At 40.3% G+C, this 15,411-nt stretch overlaps 1 protein-coding gene across 3 annotated transcripts in view; it reads right to left on the reverse strand.

Moving 5' to 3' along the window:
• The window catches only part of dop1a (DOP1 leucine zipper like protein A), a 73,054-nt gene that overhangs the window by 24,099 nt on the left and 33,544 nt on the right, over positions 1 to 15,411 (reverse strand). For all 3 annotated transcript variants that reach the window (XM_030157093.1, XM_030157094.1, XM_030157092.1), the window contains 7 exons: positions 12,843 to 13,126; positions 10,066 to 10,218; positions 9,878 to 9,978; positions 8,367 to 8,632; positions 3,459 to 5,580; positions 1,409 to 1,520; positions 251 to 433 (listed from right to left, as the gene is read on the reverse strand). In XM_030157093.1, coding sequence (XP_030012953.1) covers positions 251 to 433; positions 1,409 to 1,520; positions 3,459 to 5,580; positions 8,367 to 8,632; positions 9,878 to 9,978; positions 10,066 to 10,218; positions 12,843 to 13,126 — 3,221 coding nt within the window. The remainder of the gene's footprint in view (positions 1 to 250; positions 434 to 1,408; positions 1,521 to 3,458; positions 5,581 to 8,366; positions 8,633 to 9,877; positions 9,979 to 10,065; positions 10,219 to 12,842; positions 13,127 to 15,411) is intronic.

Raw genomic sequence — 15,411 nt, forward strand, 5'->3', positions numbered from 1 at the left:
CATAAGGGATTATCCAAAACAAGGAGCTACTTTACATTGAAATAAATGTTGGAATGGCAATCAATAAAAGTTTGCTCTCTGATGGGACATTACTGTGTTTTGACTGCTAAACAAAAAAGTAAATTAACTTTGAACAATAAACTAAACGGACAAATAGCTCCTACAGTTAGATTACTACGCCTCTGACACCAGTTTGTTGGAATGGATAACTGAATGTGTTTTTTTATCGAATACTCGCCGTCAGGTTTACCTTGGTGGAGCCCAGGTTGATGTTGGATGTTGATGAAGCAGAAGCAGCCGCCGGTTTGTCGGAGCTGTCGGCCTGGTGGAGGACGCTCCACAGCAGCGTGACTGAAGACATGATGGTGTGGAGGATGGACAGGATGCCTGAGCGGGCCTCAGCCAGGTGCTTCTGGTCCACACTCACTTGTAACTGAGAAACAGAAGGAACAATTAGAGCTTATTGGACGGTTTAACTAATGTTTTATAGACATTACAAATTTTGCCCATTATAAGTAAATGGAAGAAGAAAAAAAGATATAAAGAATTCATTAAAAATTATCATTTTGACCTACTTTTCCCAAAAATGTAACCAAATCTATTCTGGATCACTGGCAATCTATAAACCCAATTTGGTATGAATTCAACCAATACTTTTGCTGCTAAAATGGTAACAAACAAACAAACAAACAAACACGTAGTTCCAGGCACAACCAACCCCGCCCCTCACACGTATTGTAGCTTATTTTGACATCGATCCAGCTGATGTCATCATGTCTATGCTTGTGCTGATGTCAACATATCAACTGCCTCTATATATGTGCCAAGTGTGAGGTAAACTGAAACAAAATTGATGTTTTTATAGACATGTGAAATTTTGCCCATTATAAGTAACTGGGAAAAGAAAAAAGATTTTAAAATTCATAAGAAATTTGAACCTTGACCTACTTTTCCAAAAATGTAATGACATTTATCCTGGGTCACTGGCAATCTATAGACCAAATTTGATATGAATTAAAGCAATAATTTTGCTGCTACAGACATTTGAAATTTTGCCCATTATAAGTAAATGGGAAAAAAAGATTTGAAAAATTCAGAAAAATTTTTAACTTTGTCCTATGTTTCCCAAAATGTAATGAGATTTATTCTGGGTCAATAGCAAACTATAAACCAAATTTGGTATGAATTCAACTAACAGTTTTGCTGCTAAAGTGTTAACAAACAAACAAACAAACAAACAGAACCACAAACACTACCCCTTGCCTCCCCTTTGGGGGGCGGGGTAATAAATCTAAAAAAAGCACATCTGAATCAGCTGAAGGTTCTCCCATTATTGCTGCGTCAACTACAATGTCCACTGAGGCATGAATGAGCAACTTGTTTCAATTGTGATGCATGGCGCCCTCACCTGGTGGTACTGGGAAGTGGGATCCAGTAGACAGTAATGGATGATGGCCGTCACCCCCTCCAGCACCGTTAGAATGAGGTCAGGAGGGATGCAGAGAGCCATCCACTGGGGCCTAGACGACAGAATACAACACATACACACTAGAATCAAACTGCATTATGAACAACAAAATAATAAAAAAAAAAACAAAATAGTGCAGAAACATCCAGCCTGAAGATCAAAAGACCTCAGTGAAAGTCAAGATGATTGTATTTTTACTCCATGAGCAGCAAAAAACACTAGATATTAATGTAGAGAAGGTAGAGAAGAAACCATTATGTATGAAAGCAGTGACTGAATCAGGTTTATTCCACAAAATACAGATTTCTGAAACCTTCCTCAGTTAAGTTTGAGTATTAAGTTGAATTAAGTATACAACAGTGTAACCCTATCCTGTTTGAGTCTCATCTGTAGTTTTGTCTGCCATTTTGTATTTCTACTCTGTTGTAAATATAAATGTAGTCATTAGCCCATAAAGACCCACTGCTATTTTTGTGATTGTCCCCAAATCAATTTTTGTCTCTATTTAACCTTTCGTAAGTGATTTCTTTACATTTATTGCAATATTTTCCTCTGTATTTCGCGCTTTTTCAGTGAAAATCAGGTATTTTCCTCCATTTAATTCACTGATCATGTAAGTGTTCACAAAAGCTCAGATTAAAGTTGAGGGTTATTATATTAAAACAGTAAAACTGAAGAAATAGTTACTTTTTCAGTCAAATTTATCAATAACTGAACATAAACCCAGTGTGTCCATCCACTGTCATTGATCCAACTCCATGGGTTTTACTGGTGAATCAATGTTGTAGAAGATGACGGTGTTTCCACGGTAACTATGGAGTCTCTGAACATCTGAATATCTGATGACCACGAAAAGATGAATAACTGTATTTTACATCGATTATTTACATGGATGGATAGAATTAGTGGATCAACAGGTATTAAACAGTTTCGATCAGTTGCTGGTTTCGGTTGTCAGTGGCTGTTTGGGTCTTTATGGGTTAGATGCAGGGGTGTCTAAACCTGGTCCTTGAGGGCTGGTATCCTGCATGTTTTAGATGTATCCCTCTTCCAACACATGATTCAAATGATAAGATGATCATCATGCTCTGCAGAAGTCTGATAACGACCATCAGGTGTGTTGGAAGAGGGAAATATCTCAAACATCCAGGATACTGGCCTTTGAGGGCCGGATTTGGACATCCCTCAGTTAGAGTTTCATTACTAATTACTATTATTATTATTTTATATAGTTATTTTTTGCACATTTTGTCTTGCACTTCATTCTGTTGCCACCTTGACTATTGAATTTCCCCACTGTGGGATCAATAAAGTCGAGTCAAATCTAATCTAATCTAATCCAACCCAACACAGTTAATTGTGAATTAACCTTTGTTGTGTTACTACATTTTTGGCTAATTTGTCCAGTTTGCCTTTTCTGCAAAAAAAATATGCTTTTTATTTTGTAATTTGGAAGAAACTATCATTAGTTTCTATGTTGGCCTTTTTTTGACCAACTCTAAATGTAAAGTGTCATGAGACAACTTTACTATATAAATAAAATTTGACTGGACTTTATATATATGTATATATATAAATGTCTATTTCCCACATCCCTTTGAACAGTAAAACCAGACATGTAATGGGTTCTATGCACAGCCCCACTACTTCCTGATCTTCAGGTGGCTCCTTTATTTTATTTATTATCCAGGTGTGCCTGCTACTTCTTGCTGTGACAACTGATCAATTCAGCACACCTGGATTAATCAGTGTGTCCAATAATAAAAGACAGGAAATAAAAAAGCCACCTGAAAATCAGGAAGTAGTGGGGCTGTGCATAGAGCCCACTCATGTGCTGAACATGTGCACTGCTGCATTTCATGGTCAACACTGCCATCTGCTGACCAAACCTGGTACGTCTTTATATTTCTGCATTTACTGTGTATAAAGTATCTGGATGTAGATCAGTGTGTGTTTGTGAAGTAGTACTGTACTCGTCTCCTCGTTGTACCTGGTGTCGGTGATCCCGGTCTCGTAGCGGTACTGCTGCAGAAGGTTGTCCAGGTTTCTGCACAGCTGCAGAGTGACCGACGCCACCACCCTCCTTAGGACCCGCCCCATGTAGGGCAGTGTGGCAGTGATGAGGCTGATCCACTGCGGATGCATCTTACACGCGTGATGCTGATGAAGCGCCCTGATCACCGCGCACAGGAACATGCCCTGGGCTGTGATTGGCTGTCCGTGGAGATACTGCAGCGATGTCATTGGCTGCTGAGGGTTGACGTGTTCCACTTCACCACCGAGGATCTCGTAACCAGCCCCGGAGCCGCCGCCCGTCCCACCGCCGCCCGTCCCTCCACCCACGGGTCCTCCTTCTCCTGCTTCATCAGCTGGGACCAGGACCCTGTGCTCCAGTACGACCAGACTTTGCAGTAACCTGAGCAGCTGGGACTGGACAGCGCTGCAGCTGTCGATCTGGTCCTCCGACAGGTTGATGACGCTGTCCTCTGACAGTCCTTCCTCCACCGTGGCCACGTTGACCCCGGCGATCCGCTGCTCGTGCCACTTCTGGGCACTGAAGATGGAGGACAGCAGGCAGTGGAGGACCACCTTCTGAACTTTGCACTTGGAGAGGACGTCACTGATGAAACTAGCGAAGCCTTTAGCGGAGCCACCTGTGACTTTGCCGAGTTCATTGAACAGAAGAGTTAAGACCTCCACGCTGGTCAGCTGCATGGCCCGGTTTCCCGCCAAATCCTGAGGCCCTGCTGCCACGTGGGCGGAGTAATAGCTCCTTAGGAAGTAGAGACAGAGCGAGATGATGATTTCCAGGTACATGGCGCTGCGGAATGAGTGGGAGTGGGAGTCCTGAGGGATGGGGCAGTAGAAGTCTTTGCCCATGACAGAGACCCTGTGACGGGCCAGGAGGTTCTGGAGCAAAGACAGCTGTGGAGTGTAGGTGTTGTTGATGCTGGTGGTGGAGATGGCGCTCACGAACCCCGAGGGCACGGCTCGGAGCATGGCTGCGACGGCCGACAGAGCGTGGAGCGCCCGTGACGAGTCGTAGAGCTGGAGGTAGAGCAGGACGTGTTGGTAGAGGGGATGGATGTTGAAACGAGGAGGAGCCGAGGACGACCTACGCCCGGTGACGCTGCCGGCGCCACCTAGAGGCCCCACGGAGCCCCCGCTGGGCGAACCGGTGTCACTTTCAATCTCTGACACCTCCCCCTCCCCACAGCTGTACCAGTTCTCCAGGTCCAGACTGTCCCCGAAGAAAATACTGGGCGGGCGCAGCTTCTCGGCCTGACTCGCCGCCTTCCGTTGCCGCTCCTCCTCCTTCCTCTTGGCCTTCTTGATCTTGGGCTTGGCTCCTGGAGATTTGTCAGCAAGTCTCTCCATGATCTTGCCCTTCAGGCTGAGCTGGGTGCTGCTGTGGCTGCGTTTGCGGGCCTGGGGGTCGTCGACGCGGAGGCTGTGGTCGGGGGTGGCCGGGTCGGAGCTGTCCGGTAACGTCACGATGGATGGCGATGAACTGTGGCGCGTGATTCCCTCTTTGTGCTGCTCCTCGACGCCGGCGACCGAAAGAAACTCCAGCGTTCCTTCAGCGAGCATCTCCGGCAGAGTCTGATGGTTGGATCCGTGAGGAGCACCCGGGTCCAGACGGGGGCCGGTGGAGGTGTCTGAGGAGGTGCTGTCAGTGTCTGTCTGAGGCCAGTTCTCCGGTGCCGTTGAGACTTCTACCGGTCCATCATCCACTAAAACCAGAACCCGTTCTATCAGCTCTTGTACGATGCAGGACACGGCCTCTTCGATGGAGTCGTCTGACATGTAATCTGAGGAACCCGGATGTTGGTCGGAGCCGTTGGCGGTGCTGTTGCCGCCATCTGGATCCTCAAAGCTTCCATTTTCCACTGTAGAGGACTGAGAGGCGCTGGACTCGGAGCTCTTGCGCTCCCCCTGCTGGTCAGCAGGTTGATATTCACCGGCGAGCTGCAGGTTCTCACTGCTCAGACTCAGTAAAGACAGACTGTCGCTCAAAGGGTTAACGGTGAGACAGAACGGCTCCATGTCATTGATCGCCAGGCTTCGGAGCTCCTCCTGTGTCATCCTTTCACCTTGAAGATGACTGAAGTCTACGAAAAAGAGAGAGAAGAAGAGACGAACAAAGGACACAAATATGAGGAGATGCATCTATGAGTGATTTCAGTCAGAAAATGTCATTTAATAAAGTAACGTTGGGTTGAACAGAGTATTTTTAACAGTTTGTCCCAGTAGAATATGTGTGTTTATCTACTCTATAACAGCTCTGGACTCAACCAGTTCAAATTAAACCAGCTGGAACCAGTTTAATCACTTTTTAGTCAGTTAGCTGCTTCCCTTAGCTGTTAGCATCCATAACCATTAAATATGTGAATATATTAAATAGCTATAGACATTCTCATATATTAGAAAAAGAAATGAAAATATACTGGAACTACTACTGTTGTGTGTCTATTGTAGTAGTTTTTAATCCATAAATGTAGTCAGTATGTTTATGATGGGAGTTTTCAGTGCCTCTAGCAAAAAAATAAATAAAACAATTGTGTAAAATTTATTGAGTTTTTGATCAGGTTTAGGTCAGATGTAACCCATTTAAGGCAAAATTATTTGAAATATTTAATTTTTTTGTATGGTTACATGGTTTTATTTCTATATATTGTAGTTATTCTGTTAAGTATGTGTTTACTTCTTTGTATTTTATGCATTGTCTGTTAAGGCACTTACACATAAAATTTATTATTATGTCAATTTAAGAAAAAAAGTATTATAAATGAAAACATATGTGAGAGTGAAAGGCAATGAGAGAAATGAAGTGTGTGTTTTGGATGCACTATATAAAACACAAAAAATAAAATAAAAAAAAAAACAAGTAACAAAGTAGGCAGAGCTTACTAATGCCCCCACCCAGTCACACGACACATTGCCCCTCCTTATCAATTTTACCCTGACTGCCCAGGGATTCATTTTGAGCCTTCAATCTTTCTAAAATATTTTCAGATATTTATTTTTTAAAAATTCTAAACTTGAAACAAAGGCGTGCGTAAAGAATATACAGTACAGGCCAAAAGTTTGGACACACCTTCTCATTCTTTGCATTTTCTTTATTTTCATGACTATTTACATTGTAGATTCTCACTGAAGGCATCAAAACTATGAATGAACACATGTGGAATTATGTACTTAACAAAAAAGTGTGAAATAACTGAAAACATCTCTTATATTCTAGTTTCTTCAAAGTAGCCACCCTTAGCTCTGATGACTGCCTTGCACACCCTTGGCATTCTCTTGATGAGCATCAAGAGGTAGTCACCTGAAATGGTTTTCACTTCATAGCTGTGCCTTGTCAGGGTTACTTAGTGGAATTTCTTGCCTTATTGATGGGGTTGGGACCATCAGTTGTGTTGTGCAGAAGTCAGGTTGATGCACAGCTGACAGCCCTATTGGACAACTGTTAGAATGCATATTATGGCGAGAACCAATCAGCTAAGTAAAGACAAACGAGTGGCCATCATTACTTTAAGAAATGAAGGTCAGTCAGTCTAGAAAATTTCAAAAACTTTGAATGTGTCCCCAAGTGCAGTCGCAAAAACCATCAAGCGCTACAACGAAACTGGCTCACATGAGGACCGCCCCAGGAAAGGAAGACCAAGAGTCACCTCTGATGCTGAAGATAAGTTCATCTGAGTCACCAGCCTCAGAAATCGCAAATTAACAGCAGCTCAGATTAGAGACCAGATGAATACCACACAGAGCTCTAGCAGCAGACACATCTCTACCACAACTGTTAAGAGGAGACTGCGTGAATCAGGCCTTCATGGTCAAATAGCTGCTAGGAAACCACTGCTCAGGAGAGGCAACAAACAGAAGAGATTTATTTGGGCCAAGAAACCCAAGGAATGGACATTAGACCAGTGGAAATCTGTGCTTTGGTCTGATGAGTCCAAATTTGAGATCTTTGGATCCAACCGCCGTGTCTTTGTGCGACGCAGAAAAGGTGAACGGATGGATGCTACATGCCTGGTTCCCACCGTGAAGCATGGAGGGGGAGGTGTGATGGTGTGGGGGTGCTTTGCTGGTGATGCTGTTGGGGATTTATTCAAGATTGAAGGCAACCTGAATCAGCATGGCTACCACAGCATCCTGAAGTGACATGCCATTCCATCCGGTTTGCGTTTAGTTGGACCATCATTTATTTTTCAACAGGACAATGACCCCAAACACACCTCCAGGCTGTGTGAGGGATATTTGACCAAGAAGGAGAGTGATGGAGTGCTGCGCCAGATGACCTGGCCTCCACAGTCACTGGACCTGAACCCAATCGAGATGGTTTGGGGTGAGCTGGACCGCAGAGTGAAGGCAAAAGGGCCAACAAGTGCTAAGCATCTCTGGGAACTTCTTCAAGACTGTTAGGAAACCATTTCAGGTGACATTCCACATGTGTTCATTCATAGTTTTGATGCCTTCAGTGAGAATCTACAATGTAAATAGTCATGAAAATAAAGAAAATGCAAAGAATGAGAAGGTGTGTCCAAACTTTTGGCCTGTACTGTATGTGTGAAATTTTGAAAAAAACATTGAGGTGAATCACATCACAGAAATCAGTTGGACAAACTGTATGAGTTGAACTTTTTTTAAATGTATTAAAAAATCCCAAAAATTGAAATTCAGCCATCAAACTGTGCACTACACATCTCCTGTTGACAAAGAACGTGAAATTTTAAAAAGATCGGGTGAATATTGGCAGAGAAATGAGATGGACAAAAATCTCGGACAGATGGACAGAATTCCCGGTGTATCAGGGGTATAGAAAAACGAGACATATTAGAATTTTACATCAATTTGGAAAGCCCCCGGCTGTGTCCAAATCTAAAACCCTTACTGTCAGAGAAGCCGGAGTCCCGTGTGTAGATGGCGTCGGTCGTGTCCTGTTCAGGCGGATCAGGGAAGGCCTGGGTCCAGTGGCGCTGGGCCTGGACTCTCTGAATGGACACTCGGTGGGTTTTAGGGTGGAGCAGGAGGAGGAGGAGGGGCTCCAGGACCCGGGCTATGTCATGTCGCTGAAGGACCTGGTTCAGCCACGCCCGACCGACGGCGCTGGTACATGGGTCCCAGTAACTCAAACTGTCCAACATGATGAAGAGGGATCTACAGGAGGAGTAAGAACAGAGGGAGGGGTGAAGGGTTAGGACAGAGGAGAGGAAGGAACATACGTCTAATAAGTTAAATATGTTTCTTAGTTTGATCTTAAATACAAAACCTGCTGGAAACCACACATTAAATACGTTCAAGGGAAGATGGAATGAAGCAAAACAAGGCTTACTGACAATCAGACACAACTATATACATGATACTGTACATTACTTTGACTGTATTTGAGTTACTGTGCTATAACACGTATAAAACCAATATATAAACAATATATATAACACCGAAAAAGGCCATTAGACTGATAAATAATGCAGCATATAGAGACCATACAAATGAACTTTTTTGAAGATGACAAACTCAAAAATTTCCACATTTGATTCAGTTTAAAACAGCACAACTAATATTTAAAGCAAAACATAAATGAGTTTCAATTAAAATACAGACTTTGTCCTCAGATGGAGAAGGGGGATGAACTGAACAGAACAACTGTAGAAAGAATGTGTGTTTCAATCCCAGGGAACAAAGTCAAAACATAAATCAGTTTAAGGGAATATATGAAATACAATTCTTAAATAAATATGAAGATGAGGATCTATCTATGATTTCTGTTCATTGTGCTACTTTATACATGTTGATTTTTGTCCATTTTCTTGGTTATTTTGTTCAGTTTTTAAATTCATTTTGTCTAATTTTTCACAATTTTGCGGCTTATTTTTTGTCTTTACTTATTCTGATGCGTATATTTGTCCATTTTTGTCCAATTTTCCCCTTATTTTGTTAACTTTTTTAATCAATCTGCCATTTTTTTCTCATCTATCTCTATCCATCCTTTTTGTTCATTGTGCTACTTATTTATGTTTAATTTTGTCCATTTTCTTGCCTATTTTGATCAGTTTTTAATTAATTTTTGCTCATTTTTCATTTTCAACTTTTTAATCAATCTGCTGTTTTTTCTCATCTATCTATCTATCTATCTATCTATCTATCTATCTATCTATCTATCTATCTATCTATCTATCTATCCATCCATCCATCCATCCATCCATCCATCCATCCATCCATCCATCCATCCATCCATCCATCCATCCACTTATTTATGTTTAATTTTGTCCATTTTCTTGCCTATTTTGATCAGTTTTTATTAATTTTTGCTCATTTTTCATTTTCAACTTTTTTAAATCAACCTCATTTTTTTCCCATCCATTCATCCATCGATCATCTGAACAATAGAAAAACACTGACCGGTCAAATGTGCGATTAAACGGAGAAGACTTGGTCATGTTCAGGTCTCGTGTCAGATGCCATAGTATGGAGAACTTCACATGGGCCTCCAACCGGATTCTCTGGAAGAAACAATTAGAAGATGACGCCCAGTTTTCCTGGAACGGCTGAATGTGTGTGTGTTTGTGTGTGTGATCGCTGTACTGAACCTTGTCTCTGTGCATGAGCTGTTGGCTGATGACGTCCTCGCAGATACTGGACGAAGGCACCAGGTTATGGAGTTGATAGAAGAGCTCCACGCTGCGCTGATGGTGCTGAGGGGTTCCTTCGCTCAGCTGGTCCCACAGAATCAACGCCACACTCTGAGACAAAGAATGAGGATTAAATACAGTCACAACTAGAGGTGTAAGAAAATATCAGTTCTGCAATATATCGCGATATTTCATTTCATGATACTGTATCAATATTAAAAAGTACTGTATCAATATTTTTAGGTATTCATTCCAATGCAGATATGGCGGAGGTTCATCTTTGTTTTTTTGGTTTTCTTTATTGTTCATATCTTATTTTTCATTATTTAACACTGTTTTATTAAATAATGGTTATGTGAAGCATCCTGAAAGCACTTTTTACCGTCTGAGAGTGGCAGGTTTTAGTTCCTTTGGAAACTAGGAGAATTAGAAAAATGTTGTCATATATCATTAGATCCTGTTCTGATCAAATAAAAATGTGTTTAGTATTTGTGCAGATTTCTGGTGTAATTCAATTCTTCCAGGAAATAATCTTAAAAAATATATATATATATATATATATATATTTTTTTTTAACAATCTCATAATATATCGTGATATATCGAATTGTGATCCTAGTATTGTGATTTGTATTGTATCGCCAGATTCTTGCCAATACTCACCCCTAGTGACAACATTAAATAGAAGGAGTAATTGTAGATAAATGTGAGTGCAAGTAAGTAAATGTAAATATGTTTGTTTGCATATATAATCTTTATTACTCTTCGTGTTATTGTTCTACAAAGTAGGATGACCATGAAAAGTGCTGATTTTTCATAATTTACTCTTCTGTTATGTTTGCAAAGTCTATGTGTACGGGTCAAAACACAGTAATGTCCGATCAAAGAGCAAACTTTAACAAACATTTCTTTCAATATAAAGTAACTCCTTGTTTTGGATAATCCCTTAAGGTCCAACTAAAGCAAAAATGAATTTTAAAGTAAAAATGTGGGTCATTTAGCAACACTGATATATCAAATTGTCTCTAAAATGTCCTGTCAGAGAGATTTCGAATACTGTGTTTTGACTCATATATGACAATATTCATGCAGCAAAGGTTCACAAATTACCCCCTTTTTTCTTTTTTATCTTCCTTCCAGTGAAAAAAAAGAGAACAGTATAATTTGTGTGATGAGACAACTTGTAGATCACAAATTCACAAAACATTTAGTAACAGGCAGAATATTGTTAAAATTGCACTTATTTTTCTTCAGAGGTTCCAGGTTGTTCATATTCATTCATGTTACTCACATTTTATTGTGAAAGGATAGTTTGTAAATGTAAACACTTTCATATAATTTTCCCTTTTTGCACTAAAACAAAGAGAAAAATTTGGAGTTGTCATGATTCTATTCAGATCTAATAATTAATTCAGATCTTTATGTTATTATTTTACTGGTCTGGCCCACGTGAGATCAAATGTGGCTGTATGTGGAACCTGATCTAAAATGAGTTTGATTTCCCTGACTTTTACTGGAGCCACCTTTCTGTCTGTGAACAAACACCCAAAATGTGATATAAAAACTGGTGCAGCAAAATATGTGGCTTATTTGGAGAAGTCAGATTTCTTTTGTTAAGTTGCAAAAGGGCATGAACATGAATTACAGGAAAAATGGTAATTACACGATTTGATTTGACCACTGTATGACAACCCAGTCTTAATTTATCCACCTGAGATCCAGGGAAGTAAATGTTTTGGCTTTCTTTTTGATACATTAAATAATTGTCTTGATCAGAAACAGAAAAATGCAACAGTTTTTTCAGATACATTTTTTATTTTTTATGGAATGTCTTCTGCAGTGGACATCAGCTCTGTTTTATTGTGCTCCATATCGCCCTCAGCTGGACAGAAGCAGTAATTACTTCTCTAGAGAAAAACTATGGAAATGTCTATTTCATAATCATAGAAGGGAAAGAATTAAATCAGGGGTGTCAAACACGTGGTCCGTGAGCCAAAAGGGGGCCACCAAAGGTTCCAAACCAAATGGGGAGAATTTGTGAAAAATTGTGCAAAAATTACACTGAAGTTATGAACAGTCAAGGATGTCAAATTCATTTTAGTTCAGGTTCCACATACAGATCAATGAGATCTCAAGTAAAAAAAAAAAAAAATTTAAAAAGCATAATAACCTACAAATAATGACAACTCCAAATATTCTTCTTGGTTATAAAAATTAAATCATGAAAATATTTACATTTACAAACTATCCTTCAACAATAAAATGTCAATAACATGAACAAATATGAGAAACCTGAAATGTCTAAAGAAAATTAAGTGTAATTGTACCAATATTCTGCCTGTTACTAAATGTTTTGTGCATCTGTAGATCCACTGAGATGTAATATTGCAGAAAATATTCTTATTTTAGTTCCAAAAGTCCTAAATTTTAGGATTATTCTGTTTGTTGTCTGATGTTTGTGTAATACTGTGTGTAATGCACATGTATAAATGATAAGATGAGGTGTAATATTATTAAAATTGCACTTTTTTGTAAAAGGGTAGTTTGTAAATGTAAATATTATCATAACTAAACACAGACACTAAAACACACAGAACATTTTTTGTCATTATTTATAGATTATTATGTTATTATTTTACTGTTGGGACCCACTTCAGATCAAATTGGGCTGAATGTGGAACCTGAACTAAAATAAGTTTGACGAACTGTTGTTTTCCAACAGCCTCAGTTCTTTACCTTAAAGAATTCAGTCTTGTCTGCGATGTGCTTGAGGATCCCCTGGGTGAGCGGCGGTCTGATGACGACTGCCACTCGACCTTGGCTGGGGCTCATGGGCTGGGCCGACTCGGACGGACCGCCGCACGCCACGCTCTCTGCGGTCACCATGGCGACCGACTGGGTGAGTCCCACCAGATCCATGAGCAGGGAGATGGCCACGCCCTGCAGGCTGAAGTCAGCGGCCGAGCAGCAGGCGTCCATCAGCGTCTGCAGCCACACCGGGAGGCGGAGCTGTTCACTATCTGCGAGGGCGGAGCAAAGACGCATCCTATTCAGTACAGAATATAGATTTACATCTGGGTTTTATTTGGTTGGTTCATTTTCTTTGTGTTTTTTGTTTACTGTTTTTTTCTCTTCTCTATCCCATAAAGACCCAAACATCCACGGTTAACCCAAACCATCTACTGATCGAAACTGTTTAATACCTGTTGATCCATTAATCCTGTCAATACATGGAAATATTTGGTGTAAAATACAGTTATTCATCTTTTCATGGTCATCAGATATGACCCATTTGGATGTTCAGAGGCTTCGTAGTTACCGTGCAAACACCGTCATCTTCTACAGCATTGATTCACCAGTAAAACCCATGGAGTTGGAAAAATGACAGTGGATAAAATGAACAAAAATGAAAACAAAAAAAAAACCTACAAAATTATAAATAATATGAAAAAGAAGCAAAAAAAATTATGAATAAAATGAACAAAACTGAATAATAATTTTAAAAATTCATAACGTTACTGAAATAAGCCACAAACTGAACTAAATTAAAGGACAAAAAAAATGAGAAAGAAAATTAAGAAAAACAATGAAAATAATAAATAAAATGAACAAAATGAACAAAGACGAATAAGAAAATTTACCTCATAAACATCATCTTCTACAACACTGATTCACCAGTAAAACCCATGGAGTTGGATCAATGACAGTGGATGGACACACTGGGTTTCTGTTCAGTTAATGATAGATTTACTGAAAAAGTCGCTTTTTCTTCAGTTTTCTCTGTTTTGATATAATATTTTTTGACTTTACTCTGAGTTTTCATGAAGATCTAAATTAAATATAGGAAATTAAATACAGAAATATACATGATTTACAGTAAAAAATGCAAAATACTGAGGAAAATATTGTACTATTTTTTTCTGGTTACATAAATGAAGGAAGGAAGGAACAAAAGCAAGAATGCAAGAAAGAAAGAAAGCAAGAAAGAAACCAAGCAAGCAAGAAAGAAAGAAAGAAAGCAAGAAAGAAAGAAAGTAGGAAAGAAAGAAAGCAAGAAAGAAAGCAAGCAAGTGAGCAAGAAAGAAAGCAAGACAGAAAGCAAAACAGAAAGCAAGAAAGAAAGAAAGAAAGAAAGCAAGAAAGCAAGCAAGAAACAAACAAACAAACAAACAAACAAAGAAGAGCCAAATGTGGCCTGGTAGCCACAGGTTGCCCACCCCTCCCCTCGGTGTGTGTGAGTGGGTTCTATATGTGTGTGAACGAGTTCTAAGTGTGTGAATGGGCTCTAAGTGTGTGTGAGTGGGTTCTAAGTGTGTTAGTGGGTTCTAAGTGTGTGAATGGGTTCCAAGTGTGTTAGTGGGTTCTAAGTGTTTGTGAATGGGTTCTAAGTGTGTGAGTGGGTTCTAAGTGTGTGTGAGTGAGTCCTAAGTGTGTGAATGGGCTCTAAGTGTGTGTGAGTGGGTTCTAAGTGTGTTAGTGGGTTCTAAGTGTGTGTGAGTGAGTTCTAAGTGTGTGAATGGGCTCTAAGTGTGTGTGAGTGGGTTCTAAGTGTGTTAGTGGGTTCTAAGTGTGTGTGAGTGGGTTCTAAGTGTGTGAATGGGTTCCAAGTGTGTTAGTGGGTTCTAAGTGTTTGTGAATGGGTTCTAAGTGTGTGAGTGGGTTCTAAGTGTGTGTGAGTGGGTTCTAAGTGTGTGAATGGGCTCTAAGTGTGTGTGAGTGGGTTCTAAGTGTGTGAATGGGTTCCAAGTGTGTTAGTGGGTTCTAAGTGTTTGTGAATGGGTTCTAAGTGTGTGAATGGGTTCCAAGTGTGTTAGTGGGTTCTAAGTGTTTGTGAATGGGTTCTAAGTGTGTGAATGGGCTCTAAGTGTGTGTGAGTGGGTTCTAAGTGTGTGAATGGGTTCCAAGTGTGTGAATGGGTTCTAAGTGTTTGTGAATGGGTTCTAAGTGTGTGAGTGGGTTCTATGTGTGTGAATGGGTTCTAAGTGTGTGAGTGGGTTCTAAGTGTGTGTGAGTGGGTTCTAAGTGTGTGAGTGGGTTCTATGTGTGTGAATGGGTTCTAAGTGTGTGAGTGGGTTCTATGTGTGTGTGAATGGGTTCTACATGAGTGAATGGGTTCTATGTGTGTGAGTGGGTTCTAAGTGTGTGATTGGGTTCTACATGTGTGAATGGGTTCTACGTGTGTGAGTGGGTTCTATGTGTGTGTGTGAATGGGTTCTACATGAGTGAATGGGTTCTAAGTGTGTGAGTGGGTTCTAAGTGTGTGTGAAAGGGTTCTAAGTGTGTGAGTGGGTTCTATGTGTGTGAA

The sequence above is a fragment of the Sphaeramia orbicularis genome, chromosome 16 (genome assembly GCF_902148855.1).
Source record: "Sphaeramia orbicularis chromosome 16, fSphaOr1.1, whole genome shotgun sequence".
Classification (NCBI taxonomy): Eukaryota; Metazoa; Chordata; class Actinopteri; order Kurtiformes; family Apogonidae; genus Sphaeramia; species Sphaeramia orbicularis.